General features: G+C 56.3%; 1 protein-coding gene across 1 annotated transcript in view; it reads right to left on the bottom strand.

Moving 5' to 3' along the window:
* Positions 1–17,441, bottom strand: part of sdk2b (sidekick cell adhesion molecule 2b) — a 130,699-nt gene extending 113,258 nt beyond the window's left edge. Inside the window, 1 exon segment of the mRNA XM_057058046.1 lies at positions 16,623–17,441. Coding sequence (XP_056914026.1) covers positions 16,623–16,710 — 88 coding nt within the window. The 5' untranslated portion in view covers positions 16,711–17,441.
* Between the last annotated feature and the right edge of the window lie 8,252 nt (positions 17,442–25,693).

The raw sequence follows: 25,693 nt of genomic DNA on the forward strand, positions 1-25,693 counted from the left end.
GTCTGTGGGCCCGTATTTAATTGGCAGGCCAGCGAGCGCCTGGGTGACCACCAAGAAGGACTAGCGGAGATGACCAGAGGGCAGAGCAGGCACGCCACCACATGGCACTAGCTTCCTCCCACAACTGCCATCCCGGCCCTTCCCGGGCCTTCCCACCATCCCACAGGCCATTCCATCTGCTTCTCTTCTCCCTGCTCTCATTAAAAGGACGGCTGGCTGAGGACGCGGCGCCACCACACACACCCAAACAGGGCAGGTGCCGGGCTCCCAGAGGGGCCCTTTCAGCAGGGAGGCGCCGCACTGACCCGGCAGGGAGAACCTCAACTCCGGGTTCAGGAGGCTCCGGCGTGGGCAGATTCAGCCTCCGACCGCTTGAGAGCGTAAAGGATAAAATATTGATCGTGACACACTGAAAGTTTCACTGGCGTTCCGACAGGAACCCCTCGACACGGCGAGATCCAGAGAAAACAGCAAAAGGCCGTTTTATTCAAAGGCTTCGAAAGAACCTCGGAGTTTGTTATAACGACCCGGCTGAATGTTTGCTGCTGTCATCCAAACAAAACTGGGGGTGGGGGGAGGGGAACCACTGGCGCTCGCCCCCCCCTCCCTTCCTGAGGAGGCGGTGTGTGTGTGTGAGTGTGAGTGTGTGCGCTCCCCAGCCACAAACACGCAGCTCGGTCATCCCGGGCCTGCTCGCCATCTATTATGGTCTGTTTATTTAAGTCCGGCGCTGCAGACAAAACAGTGCGTTTGATCGGAACAGCCTGGAGCTGAAGGAGCCACCCGACCTTCTCTGGCGGGACCACGCAGCTAAAAAGGAACCCTGGAATGACTCGAGGACAACAGCGAGCAGCACGGACGTTAGCGGGCCGGACGGACGGAACCAAGCCTGGTTGCAACCGGTCCCGGCATCCTCCCGTCTTATCGCCCTGCTCCCGCCGAAGGTTCAACTGGTGCAACCCTCTAAGCAGAACTGGACTCGGCACTGGCGTGAACGTGGCAGCGCTGTCCTGTGGTCGCTCATTAGGCCAAATTCTGCAGCCCAGCAGGGGTCCGTGGTTGAAAATAGCTAGCAGCTACGAGGGCTAATGGAAGGTCCTGGAAGTCCTTCTGCCCAGCTGAGTGGCCCCGATTCAATTGTTTCCCTGCAATTTGAGGCTGTGTGTTAAATATGTAGGACAAATGAACCCCCCCCCCCCCGCTGGGCTCCGTCTCATGAATGAATAACGGTGTTAATCAAGGCGGGCTTTGTTCCTCGGAGCCGCACGCCAAACGAGCGAGGCGAGCTGACCTGACCCCCGCCGCTTCATCAGCTCCACACAATCCGCGTGCAAATCAGTTCACCTGTAATCAAAACCAACAGAGAACTGGGCCGAACCGGGGCGGTCTCCAGCACGACTTCCCCCACAGCCGCTGCCAGGAAACCAGGAAAAAAGAGGCGTGAGACGAGTCTTTGAGGTGCGACAGCGAGAGGGGAGCTGCGGCGAGGTGGCGGCGAGCTGGCATGAATTATTAACGGCGGCTCCTTGTCCCAACAAGGCTTCACCTCAGCAGCGACAGAAGCAGGAAGTGATTAAGAGGGGACTCTCCGTTGACTCCATTAGGTCCAATTCCGCATGTTCCTTTTTAATTCGCCGACTCTTCCTGCCAACGCTCGTCTCAAAACTGCCATTTTGAAGCGCCGCCACCGATCAAATGGAGTGTTTTCGAAGGAAATATCCAGATAATGGAATTGCAAATGGACCCCCTTGATACCAAATACCTGCATGCTTCCATTTCCTGCCTTAAAGATCCACTTTAGGGGCGGGAGCCGCTCACGTGCGCCTTGTTATACAGCCTCATTTAAACATTCTGCTGCGGAGCCACGGGTGATGCTGCCCGTGTCGAGCCCGGGGGCAATAATACCGGCACTCATGCATTTTTCACACCTTGGCAGGACCACATAGGCCGAGCGCGCGGTTCGTACGCCCGCGGCCCGCGGAAGTGCAGCGTGTTGGATTCTGCGGCGCCGTGGGAATACGAACGCCGAGGGTGGGAGAAAACAGTGAAAAAAAAACCCCCAACCTGGAGTCCTTGGGGAGAGGAAGCATTGAGAGGAGAAAACAGCTAGCATATGAGGCATTTGTGGTGGGTGGGGGGGTGATGGGAAGGGGAATATGCCTGTGGCAGGCCAAGGCAACCAAACCAGCTCATTACTGGCCTAAGCACACAGAGACATGAAGACAGGGGGAAAATAAAAGCTGAAAACATGCTGCAGCACAAAGAGGGGGGGGGGGGGGGGTGCAAAGGCCTGATGGATGAGAGGATGTTTGGTGTGTGTGTGCGGTAGCATAGCGTCGTTACGGCGATTTCATCACTGCGTGACAGCAGCACATTTGGGAGTGGGCCGTCGGGGCGGGCTGTCTCTGGGTCAGCGCCCTGTTAGAGGGGGCCGCACGCTCCTCTAACGAGACGCAGACCCCCCCCCCCCCCCCCGGAGAAAAGGACCCTTCCGCCCCCAAAACTTCCTCCACCAAACACCTTCCTGGTTCTCTCAACTTCATTTCCAACCATCCAGCGCTCTCATTTTGTCTCATCGTCCTCATCCTGGAACGCTCAGTGACTCCTCAGTGGTTCCCGCTCCGCAGCCCCCAGCGGTGGCGAGCCCAGCAAACCTCGCCGCCACCTCCGCAGGGTGCCACCGCTCCGAGGACCGCGCACGCCGCCTCGCCCCCCTCCCAGCGGCGGCAATCACCGGCTAATCAAACGCTACCGTCCTCTGTTGGTGTGGCAGTCGAGCGGGAGGCGAGAACGGAAGTCAGCACGCCGGGAGACCCCAGACGTGGCGTCCGTCCACACGAGAGCGTGATTCAATTCTGTGGGTTGTGTTTTCAACCTCGACGTCCATGAAAAATGACATTTGAGCCAGCAGAGAGTGTTTAGCTTGATGAAATCCGGGATGAACGTCAGCCATCAAGATGTTTCCTTCAGAAACAAGAAGCAATTTTGCACTGGTACAAGCAACAAACCCAGCGGGAAGGAACGCCGGTGGCCCCGGGGTGGGCGGATACGAATTATTATTCCGGAATTTGGATTAGTGTCATCGTACGTGATGCTGAACCAGCCGGTGAAAGGCATCGTCCTCCGGTCATGTGATCAGGGAACGCTGATCACATGACCGGACGTTTTAAATGAGCATTGACCTCTTATCGACCCTCATTACCTGTGACCTCAAACAGAGGTCAAAGGGCACCGCGGTAGTCGCCCCCCAGGGGCAGATAAAACGGAGCAAACACATACCTGGGCAAAGTCTCGTAAACACAGACGCAGACGTTCAAGTCCAGTTTTAGGTTACCCAACACCCCCCCCCCCCAAGGCCAGGCGGGGGGTGAGTTACCCCCCTGAGCCGTTGGTCATGTGACACAGCCAGGAGCAAAGAGAGCTCAATTCAGCAGAGAGGCTGATCATAGCATCACCCCCAGTGGCAGGGCAGGACATGACATGCCACCCCCCCCCCCCTTCAGAAGAGAGCTGAGGCAGGAAACCAAGGTCATGTGACTAATGCAGTGATCATTAATGGCCTCTGTTAATTACACACAGATGTTGAGTAATCTGCAGCAGCCAGGATCCCTCTCCCCCCGTCTCCCCCCGTCTCCCCCCACCTTCCAGATAAATACAGAGTTAAATATGCTGGGGGGGGGCACAGAAAACTACCTGGATTAGAGGCTCTGCTCCATGTTGTCAGCTGATCTCAGGTCAGAACCATCTGAGTTCTACGTAACAAATGTTGATTATTATATGAACATTTCTGTTCTGTTGAAGACGTGAAAATCCATGAAATCATGAACCCAACAGCCCCAAATTGAATTATGTTATTCTATTATTGCTTATGTGATAATTGCGCTATATTTGGAGGGGGGGGGGATGCTGTAGTAATTAGCAGTTTTACGTTATTAACATCATAATACTTTATTTCATGTTTTATTGGACACACTGTCGTCTAATTGCTGTAATTACTGGGGTCTAAACCATGAAATGGTAAATGATTGCAGTAAAAATCGAACCTTTAATCAAGCGCACGCTGCCAGTTCAGTCATTTGGGGCTGAACAGTGAAATCGGGTGGTGCTTGTTGCCCCCCCCCCCCGACACCCAATAATGACCTGGCATATTTCAGCCTCTTTAGCTGGAGCCAAATGGGCCCCCTCAGGTGAGTCTGGAGCCCAGAACCTGATGATGCCTTGGTGTCCGTCCAGATCGGTGCACCTTTCCTCCGCCTTCTCTGTGCACGTGGGGTGGGGGGGGATTAAAGTTTCAAAATGAAGCCGAGGATTTTTCAAACAGCTTGACTGAGAATTAACGACATCATTCAAAGTAACGACTTCACGCGGAAGCCAAGATTAGAGCAGCTGTAATAAACCTGCGCTTAATTACACTCTGTGATCGATTAATAGGGTCTGCAGCGAGGACCGCCGCAGCCTTGGCCTCCAACATCACATAATGTCGCTCCCCAAACCGAACCGGAGCGAGGCCACGATGGGGGGGGGGTCCAGCTGCACCAGGAGGACACGGAGATCCACTGAGGATGACCTCAGACGTCCCACATCCGAGGCCAGGAAGGTCGGTCCCAACGATTATATCCAAGTTAGTATGTGTTCGGTATGTGTTCGAGCACGTGCACGTGCACGTGCTCAGACGTTGAGAAGCTCCCTTTAGTGAAGCTCTAAAAGGAGAACAATGGCATGGAGAGGCATGACAGAGCAACAAGAGCCTCTCTGAGTCAGAGCCTGAGCAGGAGGACGTGGAGAGAGAGAGATGTGACAAAAGAGGAAGAGCGGGATCAGACCAGGGAGCCAGGAGATGCCGGGAGAGGGGAGACGACGTTCCCGGAGCTTCCTTATGAACCATTCTCCTGGTTATGACGAGGATGCAACACACACTCAGAGAGGCCCACTCCCACCAAAACAGGGTTTTTAACTTTCTTACACACACACACACACACACACACACACACACACACACACACACACACACACACACACTCGCCCCTGGGCTCTGTTTTAGACCGAGGCCACCATGCTAACTGAACCACCTCCTCCCAGGATGCTCGCTCCTCTTCTGAACTCTGGAACTAAAGCAGCCCTACAGCGACAGCTCCTCGAGCCTCACTCGGGCCGCGGCGCTCCCCCCCCCCCCCCACCCACCCGTCCTGTGAGCGGCGTCCGCTGCTAACCCAGCGCGGGGCTGCAGAGAGGCGAGACAGATGGAAGTTGAGGAACGCTCTGGAGAAAATGCAGTTTTCCGCTGCTCCTTTTATCTCCCCCTGAATAAACAACGAGGCCCGGAGGGTTCCTTTACAGCAGCTGGTCAGATGCTCCTCAGTACCCCCCCCCCCCCCATCACAGCCTCACAGGGGACCGTCAGCGCCAAGAAGCAACGCTCGGCAACAGCTCTGTCAGGAAACCGATGCGGGGGAACTTTATTACCCCTCAGGACTCTTTCCAAGGGTTTCTGCCTCCTTCCGGTCGTCCTTCTGCCTTCCCCAATCTCCCGATCCCTCCATCTCTCTCCAGTTCCAAAAAAAACCAAAAGCAAGAGCCTGATCCCAGAAGAAGTATATTTCCCACTAAAATAAGGACGAGAGGCAATTAGAAGATGATCCGACGGCCCCTCTGACACCTCCAGTCAGAACCCGCCTCCATGGCTCCTGCTCCACTCCCCCCCCCACACACACTCATCCTGTGTGGGTGAAGTGAGCTGTGCCGGGCTCAGCAGCCACACCCAGGCGCTCCCGTGTGTGGCCCCCCCACAATTCCTGCCTCCGTGCGTCACCCTCCTGATGAGAGGACCCATAATTGATCATCCACATGGCCGCCGTGGTTACAGCGAGCGCTGCCGGGGGGGCGGATGAAGCCCCCAGCAGGTGCGTGTGCCCCTTCCACCTGAGGTCTGGTGCTCAGAACCATGTTTGCTGTCAGAGCTGCTCCCCCCTCGACAGGCGGCCCCCGTCTCTCACTCCGGGGTGTCAGACGGCGCCGCTCATGGCGTCCGTCTCTGATCCAGACGCAGACAGAGGCGGCGGGATCAAACAGCCTTCGTGCAACTCTGATGCAACAACGGCGGCGTTGTGATGCGCCGATCAAAGCGGCTGCACGGCGTGGGCCATTTACACCTCGTGGAGGGGGGGGGGGGGGGAGGTCTCCGACCTTTAGGGGGCCACTCCCACACATCCTGGGGGAGCTCCGGGTTTTCCAAGAAGGCAGTAGGTGGGAGGGAAACACAGGCTTCCCAAACCTGGATATAAAACTGCATTTCCTGGATTTGGTTCCTGAGCAGATATTAGCATGGGGGGTGGGGTGGGGGGGGGGGGCAACAGAGGCGCTCTCAGAACCTCACCTGCGTCTCAGTGTTGTGCTAATTACAGTAGGAGACAAGACGGGAGAGATTTGATGCCTCGCGCGCTCTGAGACTTCTGCTCCCACGTGCTCCAGATGTTCGCCACAGTGCTCCTCTACATGCCCCCCCCCCACTGCCCCCCCCTCCCCTGCTGCCGCCAGGCTTTGGTGGAGGCAGATCAGACAGAGATACAACAACCAGAAGTGACATCAAACAGAGGGCAGCTCCCTCGCGCACCGCGGTGGGCGGGGCTTAGACGTCATCTTCTATATGAAAGACCTGCTGACGATGTCGGAGGGGACGACCGGATCTACACGGATTAAAGACGAGGGAATGCAGACGCACAGCTGTGCACGTGAAGGGAAGTGGGATAACGCCACCAGGAAGGCCAGCGTGTGCAGGCCGCCTTTGATCTTCCCGCTTCGCCTCCTCATCCCTCAAAGCGCTGCGGAAGGAGAACGATCCAGCCGAGCTGCCAACTTCCATTACAGAACAAGAAGGAGATGGATGAGAGAGAGCCGAGGAATAACGATATTAAAAAAGAAAACAACCTCAGGACAACAAAGTGCTTCTCCTGGACTGGCTGCACCTGCAGAGGTGCTCATCCCCCGATGAGCCTCCTGATCCGGGCCCTCAATCACGTTCTAAGGCCTCCGCTCCAGTCTGCCCAGTGCAACATCCCATAATGCCTCCATTACACGTCAGACAGCTTATGTGCGTCAGGCGGAACGTCCGCTACATCCTCCGACACCACAGGCTGGAACGGCTGCTCTCAGCCCCAGATGGATCATAATCTAGATCTATTTTAGGGGACGGGACAAGGCCTTGGTGGGCCAGAAGATGAAGGCTTGGCAAGGGGGGGGGGGGGGCTGGAATGTTGAGAAGCAGCAAATAATCTCCACGGGACTTAATGACAGTTTGATTTGTAACTTTAAGAGCAGAACGATGAGAAGATCCCTCGTAGTTTAATCCCCAAAAGTCCTTCTAACGCGGCCCGAACGGGCATTTTCCCACTCCAGAACCAGGGGTTCCAGCGGTTTGGATTAAAGACTCGTGTTGCACAGTTTAGCCAATAAAGACACGTTTAGGCCCAAAAGTGATTCGCTCACGCTCAACAGTTCCGTTCGGATTTTGTCTGTTTGGACGGCACATCGGATCCCCCAGGGTCGATGTTCCTGTCCTGGGATTTTGATGGAAAATAAAACTATTTCAACTGCTAATCCAAAAACAATAAGACAATAAGAAGCTCTGCCGGCACCTCTCAGGAAAAGCTCCCGGTTCCTCCGTCCTGGTCGTCCTGTCAATGTTTGACTTTTTCCCAGTTTCAACAACCAAACAATCGTTTCCAGGATCCCAGAAGAAGAGAAAGACGAGAATGTGTGTGTGTGTGTGTGTGTGTGTGTGTGTGTGTGTGTGCATCCCATAAACCCTTACATGAGCGACCCTGTGCTGCACGGCGCCGTGCACGTGCACCGTGCACGCGTGCAGGCCGTGACGCACTGAAAGTGCTTTAACCTCTGCAGCTTAGAGAATAAAAGTGGAAGCAATTGGCCCCCGAAAAACCCAGGAAAACACACTTGTTCAAGGCTCGTCTGGCTCTGTCACAATGACTCCACACACACACACACACACACACACACGCACACACACACACACACACACACACACACACACACACTGGAGAAACTTGACCTTTTTTACCGTGTGTGTGCACAACCTCGTCATAAATTGCCTGTTGGCTGTGACGAGCGACTAAAGCGTCCTGGAACGTTGGTCTCTGGAGGTCCGGGTGGTCTGTGGAGACCAGGAGGAACCAACCAGCGGGGGAGGCCGAAAATAGAAGGAGGACGCCACGCCACAACCCGCCCCCCTCGTGACTCAACGTCCCCATCGTCACCACGAGGGCCCCAGATGAAACAAACACCGGGGGGGGGGGCACACTCGGCATAAATATTTAAAACTGGGGCTTTTGGCTAACAGCAGACAGGGCTACAAGTTTTTTACCCACCCTTTGAGTATTTCTAAAAAGGGGGGGGGGTTGCGTTCCCTCTTCAGCAACACTGTAGTTTTTAATTCTACAAAATTCCAGGAGTCCTTTGATGGCAGCCAGCCTTTGATGTGGGCTTATTTGAGGAAGGTGGAGGTGGAGGCCTGTTTCCCCGAGATACCCGGCAGCTCTCTCCTCCTATAGGAGCTTTAAATCGTCTTGGAGAACGGACGAAGAATCCAGGATTCTGCAGCGTTTCACTCGAGATTCCGTCCTGATGCCCCCCCCCCCCCCCCCCCCCCCCCCTTGCACAGCTAAGGTCAAGTGTGCTACATGGTTTAAAGCCCCTCATTATTCCCCATAAACCCAGCTGGCCTGCAGGTAAACACTCCATAAACACGCTTCTGAGGAGGAGAAGATGACGGCAAAATGGGAGCTGGAGGGCTGGGGGGGGCGGGGGCAGGGGGGGGGGCACAGCACAGCAATTAATCAATTAGCTGGAGAGAATCAATAACCCCGCCCAGCTGGGCAGGATGACAGCACTCAGGGGTAATTAAAACTGTAACTATTGACACATCACGATGGATGGATGGAGGGAGGGAGGGATGGATGGATGGATGGATGGATGGATGGATGGAGGGATGGATGGATGGATGGATGGAGGGAGGGATGGATGGATGGGTGGAGGGAGGGAGGGAGGGAGGGAGGGAGGGATGGATGGAGGGAGGGAGGGAGGGAGGGAGGGATGGATGGAGGGAGGGAGGAGGGATGGATGGATGGATGGATGGATGGATGGATGGAGGGAGGGAGGGAGGGATGGATGATGGATGGATGGAGGAGGGAGGGAGGGAGGAATGGATGGATGGAGGGATGGATGGAGGATGGATGGAGGGAGGGATGGATGGATGGGTGGATGGGTGGATGAAGGGATGGATGCACGGAGAGAGAGAGCGATCATATTAGCACGGCTAAGATACGGAGCATCATCCCGGTGTGCCCGTGCTGCTCCGCCCTCCCTGTAGTGGTCAGGGTCAAACCTTTGCCCCCCCCCCCCCCATCATCCCCCCCCCCCCCCCCCCCCCCCCCCCATTAAACGGGCTCGGTGTTCGGTGACTCAGCCGTGCGTGAAGAGCATCCAAACAAATGATAATTGAGACGTTCATCCAATAAATCCACGATTACGAAGCTGCACGAGCGCGAGCGAACATGCTAACGAAGAACGTAGTTCCCCCCCAACAGGTGTGAGCTGTCTGCCCCTGGGGGAGCAGCACATGGGTTCACATCTCACATCTCACATCCCACATGGGTTCGCATCCCAGTGACATTTCAAAACTCTGATTTAAAGCTAGCAGTTAATTAGCAATACGCCGCCACATATACGGCTGTATTTACTGTAGCTTCTCCGCCGCCGCTGCGCTGCGCTCCGTGCCGCTCCGTGCCGCTCCGCGCCGCTCCGCTCCGCGCCGCGCCGCTCCGCGTGGCTGCAGAGAGCTAATGAAAAACAGTCGTTGGAATATCGGGTGTTTACATGATGTTTGGAAGCAGTCAGAAGTACATTTCAAAAGCAATATCAGAGTGATCAGTGCAGAAGCACCAGCGGAGCAGAGCGCCCCCCCCCCCCCCCCCCCCCCCCCCCAAAGATGCTAGATGTGCTCTGTTTAAGCAAGCGTGGCTCCAGTCCCCCCGAGAGCGACTCGCCAGCATCAAAAAGCACCAAAACAAGAAATCAAGCAGCTCATTTCTTAGCTAAAAGCTGCTCTTGAGCGTGGTGGAACGGAGCGGAGGCTGATCCTGGATCCACGCTACGAAGGCGCCGCGGCGCTACATGCTAGCGCTGCGGCGCTACATGCTAGCGCTGCGGCGCTACATGCTAGGAGAACGAGGCAGCTGAAAAACATGTTGACTATTGAATGCATCATTTAGCGCAGCTCCGCGCCTACAAACACAACGAGATGTTAACAAGAGTCCACATCAGTTCGACCCGCTGGAGACGAGGAGCCGCAGCCAAACAGGAAGTGAGCGCGACCAGCAGCTCGCCCCCCCACCCCCCACCGCCAGTCGGCCCGCGTCTCTTAAAGCCGCTTTGTGTTCGTCCCGTTCTGGTTTTCGGCTGCTCGCCTGGATCCGAGTCGGCAGCAGCGTGAGCCAGAACGCCCAGAAGGTTCCAGAGTCTGCAGGTACCTCCTGCGGCGTCGGGTCGTGTGGGTCGGCTCAACACCCCCAGATTCCCAGGCTGATCCTTATCGAGCTCCCTCCTTCCGGCTCCGAGCGCGATCCATGAAAGGGAGAAGGTGTCGGGAGGTTGTTCCAACTGGGCCGTAGCTTAAAACAGCGCTAGGAGAGCCGGAGCTAATCACCGCCCCGGTGTTCTGACCAGCAGATCTTTGCTCCTCCCACCATTTTATGGAACGTTTTGTGCTCAGATCGGACTCTGGTGCTTGGCTGGAGACCAGCCCATTAATCTCCCGCTCCACGACTCCCACACGAGTGCAGGGAAAATAAAAACGATCGGAGACGCGGGCCTCATCTTTTCCGGCTTATCCGGGTCAGGAGGGGAGCCGTCACCAGGGCTTCCGGACTCATTTGGAGTTCCTCATTTAAAAGAGCTCCGGGAATGAAAATAAAAGGAAGCGATCACTGCCACAGGTGGTCCTCACCTGCGGGCTGGAGGCGGGGCCTGTGAGGGGCGACAGGAAGCGGAAATGGAAAAGTGGTGGAGACCCAAATGAATAAAGACGTTCCTTCCTCTCATAATCGGTGACGAGCGGCTCGGAACGGCGAGGTTATCGAGCCGCCGACGCCGCGCGCGCTAACAGTCCCGCTCATTCCGCATTATCGTCATGTAAAGCATAAAAATGCCCCCCCCATCGTCAAGCGGAAGCGCCCCACCAATCAAAGTTGGGGCAATTACCGTCCCATTCCGCCCTTTCAAACGGCAACAGCTGCTTCCTCCGGTCCGAATCCACGCATAATTGCGCACGGCAGCATATGGTTATGGCTGATTAATCCAACCGGGGACGCAGCTCCCATTATTCCTGCATGGAATGGGTAAATAGTCAGCACATCCAAGAGCTGGATAGATGGTTAATGGCATGGGGGGGGGGGCAGGGGCGGCGGGGGGGCTTTGATGAGGCTTCTGTTGGAGACGGCGCCGTCATCCGAGTCATCGATTCTGCGGCCGAACCATGCGGAAAAAGGGGAGCCGTCCATTTTAACCCCCATCCCTGGAGGTGCCCCCCCCCCATCCCTGGAGGTGCCCCCCCCCATCCCAGGAGCTCCGTGCACCAGCCATCGCTTGCTTCACCCAGCGTTCCGGGGGGGTCGTTAAGGCTCGTCCTGGTCGTGAAGCTCAAGGGCGTGCGCCCCCCCCCACCCCCCACGTGTACGTGCACATATTCTAAACACTCCTTAACAGTCTGAGCGCACGGAGGATCTGGCTGGGGTCAGCAGTTACAGAGGTCAGAGGTCATTCCAGAGCCAATCAGGAAGTAGAGAGAGGCTCGGGTTCCCGACGCCGCGGCGATCCCTCACTTCCATCCAGCCAGACGATGCACGTGACTGGTAAACAAGCCTTGACTCCCCCCCCCTCACCCCCCCCCACCCCCCCATGCATAATGGACCTCCTTCAAACAGCGAGGGACGAGTTCAAGTCCATAATCACCTCCGCACCTCCGGCTTATTACTCCTGGAAGGTCTCTTTGGATCCCCATTGAAGGACTTTTACACGGCAAATCACACTCGCGGCTCCACGTGGCTGAAATATAACGTTGGACCTGCGGCCGGGGGGGGGTCGTAGGGGGGTGGTGTGTGTGTGTGTGGGGGGGGGGGGGGGGGGGTTCCTCAGGCGCTGACAAAAACAGTGAGGCTAAACTTTAACGACTTCAATCAAACCTTTAGACATAACCTTCATGCAAAAGCTTCATTGTTCTCTCTCGCTCACACACACACACACACACACACACACACACACACACACACACACACACACAGAGTTAAAAGCTGCGACAGCACCAAAGCAGCGAGTTCTCAGCGTCGGAGGATAAACGCGACCACCTGAAAAATAAAAGGTGCCGAAACATTCGAGCTCCGTCTCGACAAAATTCGGAATTCCGTTCCGAATGTGAGACGTCGGGGCCACAAACAAGAACCCCGACGGGGCAATTACTGCTTGGCGAGTAATCCTGCCTCCACAAAGGGCGAGCGCGGTGATCAAAGGAGCCATTTCGGGACGTGTGGGAAAAACCAGCCGTTTGATGGTTGTTGACTTGAGCCGGGACCTAAACTGGGACACAAAGCTGCCCCATGAGCACGGGGCCGTCGAGGCCAGAAGGTCCGTCAATGCCGACCCTTGTCCTTGTGACTGAGGACTCCCAGCGGGCCCCCGCGGGCCCCTGTTCCCGGTTCACGGACGAGAGAACTCCAATTAATATCCGTGCAGGAATCGCGGGCCGTGTTCTGGTCGTGCGGCCACGGCGTCCAAGAGGGAGGAGGAAGAACAACGCCGAACCTTTTTAATCACTCATTTTAAGCTCTTAGACTTTCAGAAATGAAATATTAAAAAAAAAAAGCGGCTTGCGTCAGGAAGCGAGCACAGATCCGGCGCCGAGTCCGCTGGGTCGCCGCCACCTTCTGAGGAGGAAGCCGGTGGCGCCGGCCTTCTGTCACCTGGGCCACGTTAGGACGACCTTATGGAGCCACCTACCTAGGCCGTGTTCACGCCTTTTCCTGTAGCGCGCTAACGGTACAGCTAACCTTAGGAGACCCTCTAGAGGAGCAGGACGCCGCTAACCCAACGATGCTAACTGAGCGGCGCTGCTGCTTTATGACGTATGATGATGGAACCGTCTGAGAATGAAGGACGGGAGAACGGCGGCGACGGGAGCTGGACGCCGGCTGAAAAGCTGAGCTGGACATTTTCCCCCCACTGCAAAGTTCCAGACGTCCCTCTGAGGAATCCACCACCGGACTGAGGCCATTAGCTTCCTCCCGAAAGCTAACTGCAGCAAGTTGTGACCTTCTGCCAAAGCCGAAGGTTTTTATTACTTCTTTAATCAGCAGGCTCGGCTGGCCGCGCGGGAGCGGCGTTCCCCAGTCTGTCAATTAAGACGTGCAACGAATCCGGGCATCTGCAGTCCTGAGACGCTCCCGGCCCCCCGCCGTCTGTCGCTAACATCTCAATCCGTCCTCCGTCCTGCTGCAGCCTTGGTCAACGCAGTCGCGCCGCCTTCAAATCATCCTGTAAATAACAGCAGGAAGTCGACGGGCGGCCGAGAGCGCCGCTACAGCTAGCAGTGTCCTGGCAATCTGGTGGGGCTGTTGTCTGAGGCGGGTATTAACCGAGCTCAAGGGAACTGGTAAATAAAAACAACAACAAACAGCAGCACCTGCCTGAGTCAGCCTGGTGACCTTTGCTCGCCGCCATGGAAACGGCTCAATAACCACAACAGACGTTACACACAGCCATAAATGCAGATCCCTGCGTCTCATTAAGAGTGGGCGGAGCTAAAAGACCCCCATTATCATCGTGGTATCAGCATCCGGCGCCGCCAGCCACCAAACCTCTTCACCACCATCGCTACACGGCCGGGGCAAGAACCTCGTGCATGTTAGCCCGCTGGCTAGCTGCTGTATGCTAACGGTCGAGGAACCGAAGGCACCTGCAGGAAGTTCTTGGTTAAACCTGAACACGCGCGTCTTCCTACGCGTCTCCGTCCTTTCTGAAAATGTAATATTGCAATTTCGGAATGTGCGGAACAATAAAGTGTGACGTCTTTTCCCAAGGTTGGAAACATTCCCATCACAAAAGTTTCTCGCCGCCGACACTAAAACGGTTCATTGCTTCATTAATCCGCATGAATCTCGTATGCGACTTTTCTCAAACGAAGATCACAAAAGAGGGAAAACTGTCAAACGTCTTTCTGTCTTTCATGAACAGACCGAAGAGCAGATGTCGGATTCCGGAGCTGAATCCGGAATGATCTCAGTCCTCCGCCACTCATAAAAGAATGACTCACATCAAAGACCGAAGGTGGCTTTGATCAATAATCCACATTGTGTTCACGACGTCTGTGGCTGCAAACAGGCTGGTCAGACACACACACACACACACACACACACACACACACACACACACCTAAAGGAAACCAGAGAGCCGCAGACGTCTGATGCGACTCTAGAAAAGCGGCGTTTCATCCGAAAACCTTGAATCGAGGCCAGGCCACGCCCCCTTTTTGACGCCCTTGACAAGAATCCGTCCAGCTGTGTTTCCTCCTCGCCAGCTTCGTGTCGCAGCCCTGTAATTTAAACCCACTCTCATCCCAGATTTAAACGCCCTTGACTCATATTATGTCAGGGTCCGCGTCAGATATGCACGCTGCCCCCCCCCCCCGCTGTCACAACCCCCCCTGACGGATGTTAATCTGAGAGCGCCGCCACGGACGGAATCATCCTCGACTCACTGCGACGCTCCGGCAGTACGGCCGCGGCCGGTCCAGCTAATCTTCAGACGCTGAGTTGCGCAGACGGATGCGTGCCACACTTGACCCCCCCCGTCCCCGTCCCCCCCCAGCTGGACCCAGAGCCAAAATAGACACTTGAGGAATGACAAAGCCAGCAGGCGTGCCCGGCATTGTCTCGGCACCAGCGCTGTAAATGGGTAGAAGGTGGGAGAGGGGGGGCGTGTAGCGCGAGTCAAGCAGCTAAGCTAACGCCTCGAGTGGGACCCGAGTACATGAAAGACACAGGAAGCAGTTTGTGCTTTCATCTCCGGGCCCCCAGTTCAGCTCCGAACCTCAAAGCGAGGGAAGGAAGAAGCCCGAATTCCTTGACCATCAGGAACCGGAGCGCGCGTGTTTGTTAGCGCCTCCTCGGAGTGACAGCGCCGATGGATCATTTTCAGCCCCGACGCACGACGCTCCGACCCCGCACCCCGATGAAAGCATCCACCTGTCGTTAAAGAGCCGTTTCGGCGGCCTGGTCATTAAAACGTGGCAAGCGGCGGCGCAGGCGTCCGCCCGGGGGCGCGCTCCTCGCCCGCTCGTGTTCTTTAATCAGCGCATGGAGACACTGCGGCCCACTCAGGGGTCGCTGACGACAGCCCAATTACATCCCCGGATCTACTTTTTGAGCGCGCCGTAATCCGAAGGCCGCCGTCGGAGCGTTCGCTCCCAGCTTCCTGGGGGCTCCGCTGCTTTAAGCAGCCAAGACCGTGGACAGAAAACAGGCAAAGCCCCCCCCCCCCGGAAATAACGCGCTCTTATTTAAGTTGCTCGGTTAAATAAGCCGTGAGGGATGGCGAGGGAGACGGGACACAAATTAAAAATGAGACAGCAGGGAGAGTTATGGAGAGGCAGCCGTGGTGTCAGAATTCCTAATCCCGGGAGGCAGGCGTGTTATCAATCTCCTGGAAATGTCAGGCCCTCATGAATGATGGATATCTGGCATGTTTGTTTTATTCACCTTCTCGACATGCCATTATTGAGCCAGCGCCACCCGGGTGGACTCAGAGAGGGGACGCTCCCGTCCTGACGCCAGGCAGCAGCGCCTGAATCCCAATTCCCTGCCAGGAGCGGCGCACGGCGGGCGGGCTGACGTCACGGAAGTCAGCACCTTCAAATCCGCCATAAAATTCCTCAGTTATGGAGTCAAAGGACGGCCGTCTGAGGAGCCCCTGGAACCTCCTGGAGGTCCACCACCTTTGACCGTTGATCACTGGGTCCTCAACTCCAGGAAGTTGAGCTTTTCCATCACTAATAAAATCATGGAAGCACTTTACAGGAACCCCTGCAGGCCTGTCCTGGACCCTACTGGGTACCAGGCCCTCCATCATGGTCTCCACAGGAATATTCTTGGAATTGCTGCGCTTGGTTTTGGATTCATTCCCCAACCAAAGAGGAGGATCATTTCAGCAGCGAGCGCACAAATGTCACGTTCAAGTCTCGCGTTTGCTTCGGTGATTGACTTTTAATTAAATTTGGATCTAGTCGGTCTCCGCGTGAACAATGCCGCTCTGCCAGCGTTTAGAGGTCAAACCGGAAAATGCTGCTGCGCTCTCCCAAATCTCACGACGAGACGGCGCGAGACCAGCGCCTGACGGGCCGCGACTGTTCCGACAACTTAAAAGTTCAGTTTGAGGTGAAATTCACCGACGAGCGACGTTAAAGGAGCAGAACAGCGCGTGAGAATAACCGACGCACGGCACCATCGGCCGGTACCGCCGAGCCGCGACGCGCGCGGGGCGCATCTCCGACACCTCCTTCCTACCTTGAGCTCCGGCGGAGAGGACGTAGAAGGAAAAGTATAAAATCCATGTGGCGCGCCACATCGATCCTCGCCGGGAGACGGCAAACATTGTCCCAGACCGGGGCGGGCTGGTCAACAAGTGCCCGGTGAGCGTGCTGGAGGAGCGGGGGGGGATGTGGGGGGGGCGCTGGACGGCCCGGGGCTGCTGATGGCAGAGAAGCTGCGGAGCGGCGTCCGCTCCGGGCCGGAGTCTGGAGCGTAAAAGCGGGTCCCGGCTCCTGTTTCTCCCGATCCGTCAGTGCGCGCGCTCCAGCTCCGCAGACCCGGGGTGGTATTCTCCTCCGCGCCTGTGAGTTCTTCAAGTGATGCAACTCACTCACGCGAATCCAGGTTAGATCCAAACCGAGTCCATTTCAGCGGCGCACCTGTGAGAGAGACGCCGCGCCGCAGACTTCTTCATCCACTCTTCCCTCCGCTGTCCCTTCATTCAAACTTCCCCCTCCTCGCCTCCTGCATCGGTCCGATTCCGCTTTATTTCCAAACGGCGGGGCAGACTTGAACTCGAACGTCCCCCCTCAGCGCGGTCTGTCAAGGTCGGCGGTTCAGTTTGACGGGAGCGCGGGGAAGTTGCGCGGAGAATGCGGCTCTGCGGGCGCACCAGCTGGCAGGTCGTCACGCCGTCACGCTCGACGCCAGCCGTGGAGGAGAGCCCGGCTGCCGGAGTGCGTTTATTCAGGACGAGTCCCGGGTGTTCTGTGAGGAAAACCTCGGATCGTGGCGCGCTGGCAGCGCAGGTCGCCACCAAGCGGCCGCGCGTAAAAGCGCACTCCACAGAGCCAAGCAGCCTGTTCCACATCATCAGGTGGCGGGAAGAACGCGTCTTTTGTTAAAAATGATAGAAGGAACAGGCGTCCTGTGTTGGCCGGGATTCAGAGTGACACCCGGTGCCCGAGGAGAAGGAAACGACGGATTTATTGACCGTGTGTGTGTTTTCCTTAACCCGCCTCAGCATCATTTTGCTTTATTCTGTGTGTTCATGCAGAAGCCTGCCAAGCTGCGTCATGGATGCGCATGACACGGATAGAATAAGACACAAATGGCTGTGCTAAGTTTCCACACGGCACAGGCTCAAACCTCTGCTGTTATCTTGTCTGGGGGGGGGGGGGGGGGGGGGGTAAATGAATGGAGAACGGGGGAGGAGGGAGGGAGGGAAGATAGCGTGACTGAGCAGAGCTCTCTGAATTGACAGTATCAGAGGACAGAAGGAGAGAGCACGACGGAGCGAATGTTCCCGTCCTGGAAACAGCAGAAAGTCGCTCCGCTTCCTGTTTGCAAATGTTGTGCGTTCTGTCCGGTTTTCTCCCCTTGTTGACAAGAGGAAGAGCACAAAAGCAGATTCATTAAAGCAGCAGCTGAAATCAGGGAAAACGACCCCCCCGCGGGGCTGCTCGGGGACCAGAATCTGAGGTTTTAAGGACTCTAAACTGAGAAGGAGCCAATTTACAGACTTCCTGGACCAAGTTTTATCCTTCTTTTCTGTGCAAACAGCATCAACACCCCCCCCCCCCCCCCATGTGCCAAAGCTGTTGTTAATGGTGATTCAGGGTTATCTGCTGGGGCCACTCACAAGGTTCCCTGAGGCCTCCCAGGTTGCCCCTTTCACACGAGCACCAAAGCAACCAAGTCTCATTAAGTGCACACGGCGGCCTGGAGGGGGGGGGGGGGGGGGGGGGCCGGCAGCGCGCTGCACACGACCACCTCATAAACACACGATCAGTGTTTCAGGGTGCTCCAGAGGTCCCACAGAGGTCCCACAGAGGTCCCACAGGTCCCACAGAGGTCCCACAGAGGTCCCATGGAGGTCCCACAGAGGCCCCACAGGTCCCACAGAGGCCCCACACAGGTCCCACAGAGGTCCCACAGAGGCCCCACAGGTCCCACAGAGGCCCCACACAGGTCCCACGGAGGTCCCACAGAGGCCCAGAGAGGTCCCACAGGTCCCACAGGTCCAGCAGGACTGGAGTATCAACAGTTCTGTCACATCTGCCGCTCTCAGACACGCTCGGCTTCATCTGCGTTGCTGTTTCAAGTCGGCGGCGTTATTTGCTTCCTGGCGGCTGCCAACTTTTCCACATCAGGAATCAGGAGTCACAGAAGGATCTGGATGAGGTGCAGGTTTGTGGTGGGAAGGCTGAAGCTGACCCAGCCTCACAGCAGACAACCCTGGCAATCGCTCCTTTTATCCGTTCTTCAAGTCCTTCAGAAACGTCACCCAAATCTGTCGACATCCTTTCTTGTTCCCCCCAAAGCCTGATGAAAAATGCATGTTCCAAACACAGAGGCAGAGCTGCTCTGGAATCTCAGCAGGAAGTTCAGCACCGACAATCAGGAGCTGCACCCTTCTCATTCCTATCAGGACAGGGGAGAGGCCCCTGAGGTGAAGGGCTGCCTCTGAGACCGGGGGAGGAGGAGGAGGAGGGGGGAGGAGAGGGGGAGGAGGAGGAGGGGGGAGGAGAGGGGGAGGGGGAAGAGGGTGAGGAGGAGGAAGGGGGAGGAGGAAGAGGAGGAGGGGGGAGAGGCCCCTGAGGTGAAGCGCTGCCTCCTGAGACCTGGGGGGAGGGGGAGGAGGGGAGAGAGGAGGAGGGGAGGAGGGGGGAGGAGGGGGGAGGAGCTGACCTGCTGACCTGCTGACCAGTCCAGCTCCAGCTCCAGCTCCAGGACTTCCCAGCCTCGATGGGTTCCCCTGGGAGCCTTTGAAGAGTCTCCCTGGTTTCCCACCTGCGGTGACGCAACACTTCCGTGTCACATTCCCAGCAGGGAGGCTAAATTGCATTAAATGTGTTAAAATGGAATATTGTGACATTTACAATATATATATATTTTTAAAAAGTGACAGACTCATTTATGCGAGCGTCTTTAATCACGAGTGTTTTGGCAGGAATGAAAATTGGAGGAATGAACGCCACCGGAGAGAGAGCCGAGGAAAAGAGGAGCAGCAGTGTTTGTGTTGACGAGGCAGACGGATAAAAAAGAAAGGAAATATGGCTCATCAACGCGCCACCATGGCAACAGGCGGTCCGGGATCCAGAGATGGGATGGAACGACAGACCCCTCCCTCTGAAGCCGTGCGAGCGGCGTGGCACCTGATCTGTGATTCCCGACTGCATCATCCCGTGATTCCCGGCTGCATCATCCGTGATTCCCGGCTGCATCATCCGTGATTCCCGGCTGCATCATCCCGTGATTCCCGGCTGCATCATCCTGCGATTCCCGACTGCATCATCCTGTGATTCCAGGCTGCATCATCCGTGATTCCCGGCTGCATCATCCCGTGATTCCCGGCTGCATCATCCCGTGATTCCCGGCTGCATCATCCCGTGATTCCCGGCTGCATCATCCCGCGATTCCCGACTGCATCATCCCGTGATTCCTGGCTGCATCATCCCGTGATTCCCGGCTGCATCATCCCGTGATTCCCGGCTGCATCATCCTGCAATTCCTGACTGCATCATCCTGCCATTCCCGGCTGCATCATCCCGCGATTCCCGACTGCATCATCCCGTGATTCCCGACTGCATCATCCTGTGATTCCAGGCTGCATCATCCTGTGATTCCAGGCTGCATCATCCGTGATTCCCGGCTGCATCATCCTGCGATTCCCGACTGCATCATCTGTGATTCCCGACTGCATCATCCCGTGATTCCCAGCTGCATCATCCTGTGATTCCCGACTGCATCATCCCGTGATTCCCGACTGCATCATGCTGTGATTCCCGACTGCATCATCCCGTGATTCCCGACTGCATCATCCCGCGATTCCCGACTGCATCATCCCGCGATTCCCGACTGCATCATCCCGTGATTCCCGACTCCCGACTTCCCAGACAAGCGTCTGCAAACTAAATCAGCAGAATCGGAGCCACTGAGCCTGATGGCTTCACCCTAAAACTCAAACACATCGGAGACCCGCGTGGATTTTCAAAGGTTTTCGGCGCCTTTTTCCCGCCGCGCCACAAACAACGAAAGCCAAACTCCAAAGAAACAGGTCATCACGGATTCAACACGGGTGCTGCGGCTTAGAGGAAAAGGGCGCCGGATGTTGTTAAATCATGGCGGACGTGGGAGTCGGGAGGCGCCGTGGCTGTAAAGGTGTCGACAGGTGACATTTTTATACGACCAGACTCTTCTAACGGACCAATGAACGCTGGACGAAAAAGGTTCCGAAAGTACGATTGGGAATTCAAGGGCTGTTTCCAAGGAATCGTGTTTGAGCGGACGTTCCCAGAGGAGTGTTTATCGGTGAGGCGGTCGTGGAGACGGCCGGCTAACGTCAATATCCACCGTTTGTCGGGAAGTTTCGACGTGGAGTCGATGACGCTGAGCAGAGCCGAGGGCTAAAAATAGCCCGCCGCCGATGTGGGCCACGCATCCGATTATGACTCACGGCTTCGCCAAGGTCGCCGGCGACTCCTAAAGTGGCCGAATTGATGCGAACGGAGACAGGAAACGGTCGCTCCCCTCTCAGCTGACGGCTCCTGGGGCTTGATGCCCCCCCCCAAAGGAAGAAACCCCCTTAAATAGATTGACCCAACCTCCATGGAGTTCCCTTCTCCACGGATCTGCTTCCAGGTCAAGGCGCTCGCCGCTCCGGCCTCCGCTGGCGTTGCCAGAGATTTCTCCCACCGTCCCTTCCTGAGCGGAGCGTCGCCCCCCGGAGCTCAGTGAGGCGGCTCCTTACCTATTCATCCGCAGGAGGACATTTATTTTCCCAGCACAGGAGGGATAATTGTGCTCCGGCGCTCCGGCGTGACCGATGAACCCTGCAGTTAGTCCGGGATCGATGGGCTGGGAGAAGGTTAAGCGTATTTAATGCAGCTCCAGCGTCTCCGGGTGGCGGCGGACCTCCGAGGCCCCTCCTGTTACCCGCCGTCGCCTCAGGGGCATCCGGCACAGACGGAAGCCCGGATCGCCGACCAGCTGGATAAATAGACTGAACCCGGTTACATCCGCCGGTCTTTGTCCCGCTGGTGATCCAGCCTGATAATCCCGTTGTTAAGTAATCCTGAATATACGCAGTCATCCTGGTCCCAGATAGACACGCCGCCACCGTCGGGATGAACGATGACTTTCCCCTAATCCAAATTCCCGCAGTCGTTGCTCCTCTCCCACGAGGGGAGATTCGGAATTCACGCGTCTGCTCCCAGGTGCTCCAGATCTTCAGGGTAGATGTGGAAAAGCAGCAGCTGAGACGGGAAAACGTGGCTGAATCCTGGATGTAGACCTTCACGTGGCTGTGACCCGTTTCAACTGAAAAGGAAGAGCAGCGTTTTCCGGGATCTTCCGGAAGGAAGCAGCGACCGGAGACCGCTGCCTCCTGACCCCTTTTCCGAAGTCCCGCCGCCAGTTTTGGTTGAACATATTTGTTCAGCCTCCGGGTGAAACTGATGAGAAACAAAGTTCTCCAGAAATGGAGGAAGATTGAGGATGAGCGCCGTCCTCAGAGGCCGAGGCGGGAAGATCGCTTGTTTTCCAGAGCCGGTTCAGTCCCTCCGGTCCCGGAGTTCAGGAGACCGCACGTTCGATTTTCCTCCCTCGGCAGCGACGACAGAGGCGGCTGCTTTGTTGGACCTCGTTATGCAGCATGGGTCCGACCACAGGGGCGACTGGTGATTGAAGGAGCGCCGCGGGAAGCGCTAACTATTCCAACGCGACACAAATCTGCTTCCACGCTCTCAAAAACGGCCTTCGCGTCCTCTGCTCCAGCTGAGCCTCGTCGCTCTGGACCTGGAGGACGTGGACGTGACAGTGAGACCCGCTCGTATCCACGGCAACACGCCCGGCACCACGCGCGACCACCAGCCGTGATGTCAAGGTGCTACATGATGCTAACATTAGCGCACGCTCAGCTGGAAGGAGCGGGTGCGGCAGCAGGGCGCCGTGCGCCGCCGTGCTGTCACGCACTGATGGAGGACCTCCAGCACCGGGAGGAGGGCGGAACGTGTTCTCCATTGTGATGCAAGTAAACATGGCGGACACGCCGGGATGATCCCGTTAGGCTGTCGACCGCGGCGTCATTCAGGTGGAAGCGGTGAGTGACAAGACCCGAGTTTGACTCCTCCGTGTCGGGAAAATCCTGTTGACAGCGGTGAAGGGAAAGAGGGACGACGAGTCGGGAGAAAGTTTCCGTCCCCGGCTTCTTCCTGACGTGTTGCTGTTCCCCTCAGAGTCTCCGTGGTGCTTCCTGCTCTCTCTGTCTGTCTCCGGGAACACGACGCCCTCTTTTTTTGTCACGTTCGGACGCGTTCTTGCGAGATGCTAATGTGCCTGCTAAAATTCCGCCTGAGGTGTTTGGGTGCGTGCTGCCACCTTCGTCTGCAGTAGATCCACGTCCCCGTTCCGGTCTGAGGGGGAGCAAAGGCCTGGTCAATGACGGGCCCCAGTCCTGGCTGAGGGCGGGGCCCCTGGAGCCCTCCAGCAGGTATGCTAATCCTTGTTTTTTCTTTTTAACCGGGTCTAATTTGTTTAGCCCTTCATTTAGAACCGATTGTGGAATCCTACCAGGGGCATTTTCCCAAGATAACACAGTTACTGGGGCTCTTAAAGGCCCCCACCCCAGAAAGGTGGTCGTGGAGGAGATTCACCACCTGAGATAAAGAGACATCGGAGAGCCTCCCTCGATGTGCCAGCTAGTCCAGGAACTCCCAGGAGCCCTCCTGGAGGAGCAGGAGGAGGTGCTGCCGAGTTAACCTTCATCATTCCACAGTTCTAATACTTTACTTTATTTTGGAAGCGGCTCACCTGTCAGGTTATTGGCAAGTCATGTGATTAGCTCCCACAGCGGCAGCATCGGTCCCGAGAAGCTCTGCGGAGCCTCGGAACTGTCGGGACGGGAGAGGGAAACCGGAACGACCGGTGCCGCAAACCTTTGACGAAACGTGCTAATTCCGCTTCACCGTTTCAAGTCAGGAAGACGTCTGGCGTGATTCATCGGGCTCGGATTACCGTCCAAACCCGCACGCTGGCAAATCTCACAACCCCACATCTCCGTGTCCGTCCATCAGTCTTATTTAAGCCAAGCGGAATACGTACGGGAATCTGGGGGCGGCTCCAGGCCCCTCTGCCGACACAAAGCCCCTCATTAGGAGCTGCTTGGACAGCGAGGCTGCCTGGTGCTGAGGTGAATGCTGGCTGGAAGCACCAGGCTGGCATCTCCGTGCAGGTCCAGGGCTGTGGAAGAGGCTGGGTGCCCCCCCCCCCCCCACCCCCTCAACTCTCCCCCAGTCTGATCACCCTCAGCCAGGTTGGGAGCCTGTCAGCTTCTCTGCTCCAGCTCTTCAACATCTCACGCATATTTAACGCACAGGTAGCTCGAGGCCACTTTTGCCCTGAATCCGGTTTCCTGCCCAGTCGATGGTGGCGCTAATAACTTAAACCTTTAACTTCATTTCTCCTCCTTCTGCTTCTTCAAATGGTGACGCTGGTCCATTTTCTCCTTCGTCTCTTCCCTCGGTTTCCACGTTTCTGTGGGGAACAATTCCAAACAAAGAGCTCTTTATTTAAAAGTGGCCTGCTGTGAAATGGGTCGTTCCAGAACCGAAATGGGCCGTTTATTGTATTGGTACGAGCCAACGTCTGACAGGAGCCGGAGGGGGTGGGTTAATGGTGAATGAATGAAGTGGGAGGGGTTCTCCTCAACATCTAGTACACACCAGATCATGGAGATGATCTCCAACAGAAATGAACGATATGAATGAACGATAACAGTTTTAATTTAATCTTTAATCCAAACCCCCCCACGTCGTCACGCCGGAGGAGCCGTGAACCAGGGAAAGGCCGTGTAAGGTGCTGGTGCACGTGATGGTGCTGGTGGAGGTCTCTAAGATCTTCCTCCATCAGCTGCCTGAGGGACCACCATCCTCTTGCGCTAACACCCACATTAGCATGAGCGCTCTGAGACGCTGGTCAGGACACACATCAATTCAAATCCCCCACTCGGACTAGACCCCCACCAGTTCACCTCCTGGGCCAGTAGATCCACAGAGGACACCAGACCTGTCTCGCACCACCTGCACCTTGGACACTTTCAGCCTCTGGTCAATGATTCCACCATGGTGGACATCCTGAAGAAGGAGGCGCTCCGGTGCTCCTTTCTCTTGCTGCTTTAGGAGGAAACTTTTAAAAGGCACCCGAGCACTGAGGATTTTCTGGGGGAACTAATCTGCCCACAGCAGACGCGCGCGAACACCAAGTGTTGTTCTAATCACCAGCGCACAGCTCGGCTAAGCTAACCAGGAGGACGCCGGCCCGGCGGAGACGGCCGAGGACTTGTGCCTAAACGCGCGGCATCGTTGTCAGCGGGAGCCAGTGGAGCTTAGAGGACGTCCAGAGCCGTCGTGTGAGAGCGAATCCCGCTCCCCAAAACGACTGAATCATCCAAGTGGGTCCTCAAACACAACGAATCCAGCGGATTGTGTCAGCTAGAAGGTGGACTGGTGGAGGCGTGGGGGCGGTTTGGGGGGGGGAGTATTGTTTTTGTGTGCAGGGACCATCCACGATAAAGACGGAAGAGCTAACTTTTCAGTCTTCAATAACGCTCCATTTAAATATTGAGAAATACATTCGCATCAAACATTTAAAGAGTTTTTACCTTCTACCTTTCAGCCTCCTGAAGGTCAACAGAAACTTTCCAAGAGGTGCTAATTAATTCTTTGCTGGCGAGTGCGAGTGCTCGGCTCCCATCTTGAGCGACGAGCACAGACTGAAGTTCCCACGGATAAATTGTTTCTAATTAGTGGTTGATCTTTCACGAGACAGGTGCGAAAGCTTTCGCCGGAGAGAACAGATGAAGAGTCCATATGCTCGCCATCCCAGCGATGCTAAAGCACACACCGCGCCGACGCCTGTGTGGAAACACGGCTAACTCTTTAAAGACATTACTATTAGTGCCAAAAACGTCTGCTGCGGAAGAATCATTGTTACGAGTTCCTCAAGCTCTGGGAATAGCAGCCGGAGGACGGAGACGGGTTTGAGATGTGGCTGAGAGGAAGGAGGAAGGTTCTTATTGCACGTTTGGGCCACTGAGCTGCAGGTGG

This window comes from Takifugu flavidus, chromosome 1, assembly GCF_003711565.1.
Source record: "Takifugu flavidus isolate HTHZ2018 chromosome 1, ASM371156v2, whole genome shotgun sequence".
Classification (NCBI taxonomy): Eukaryota; Metazoa; Chordata; class Actinopteri; order Tetraodontiformes; family Tetraodontidae; genus Takifugu; species Takifugu flavidus.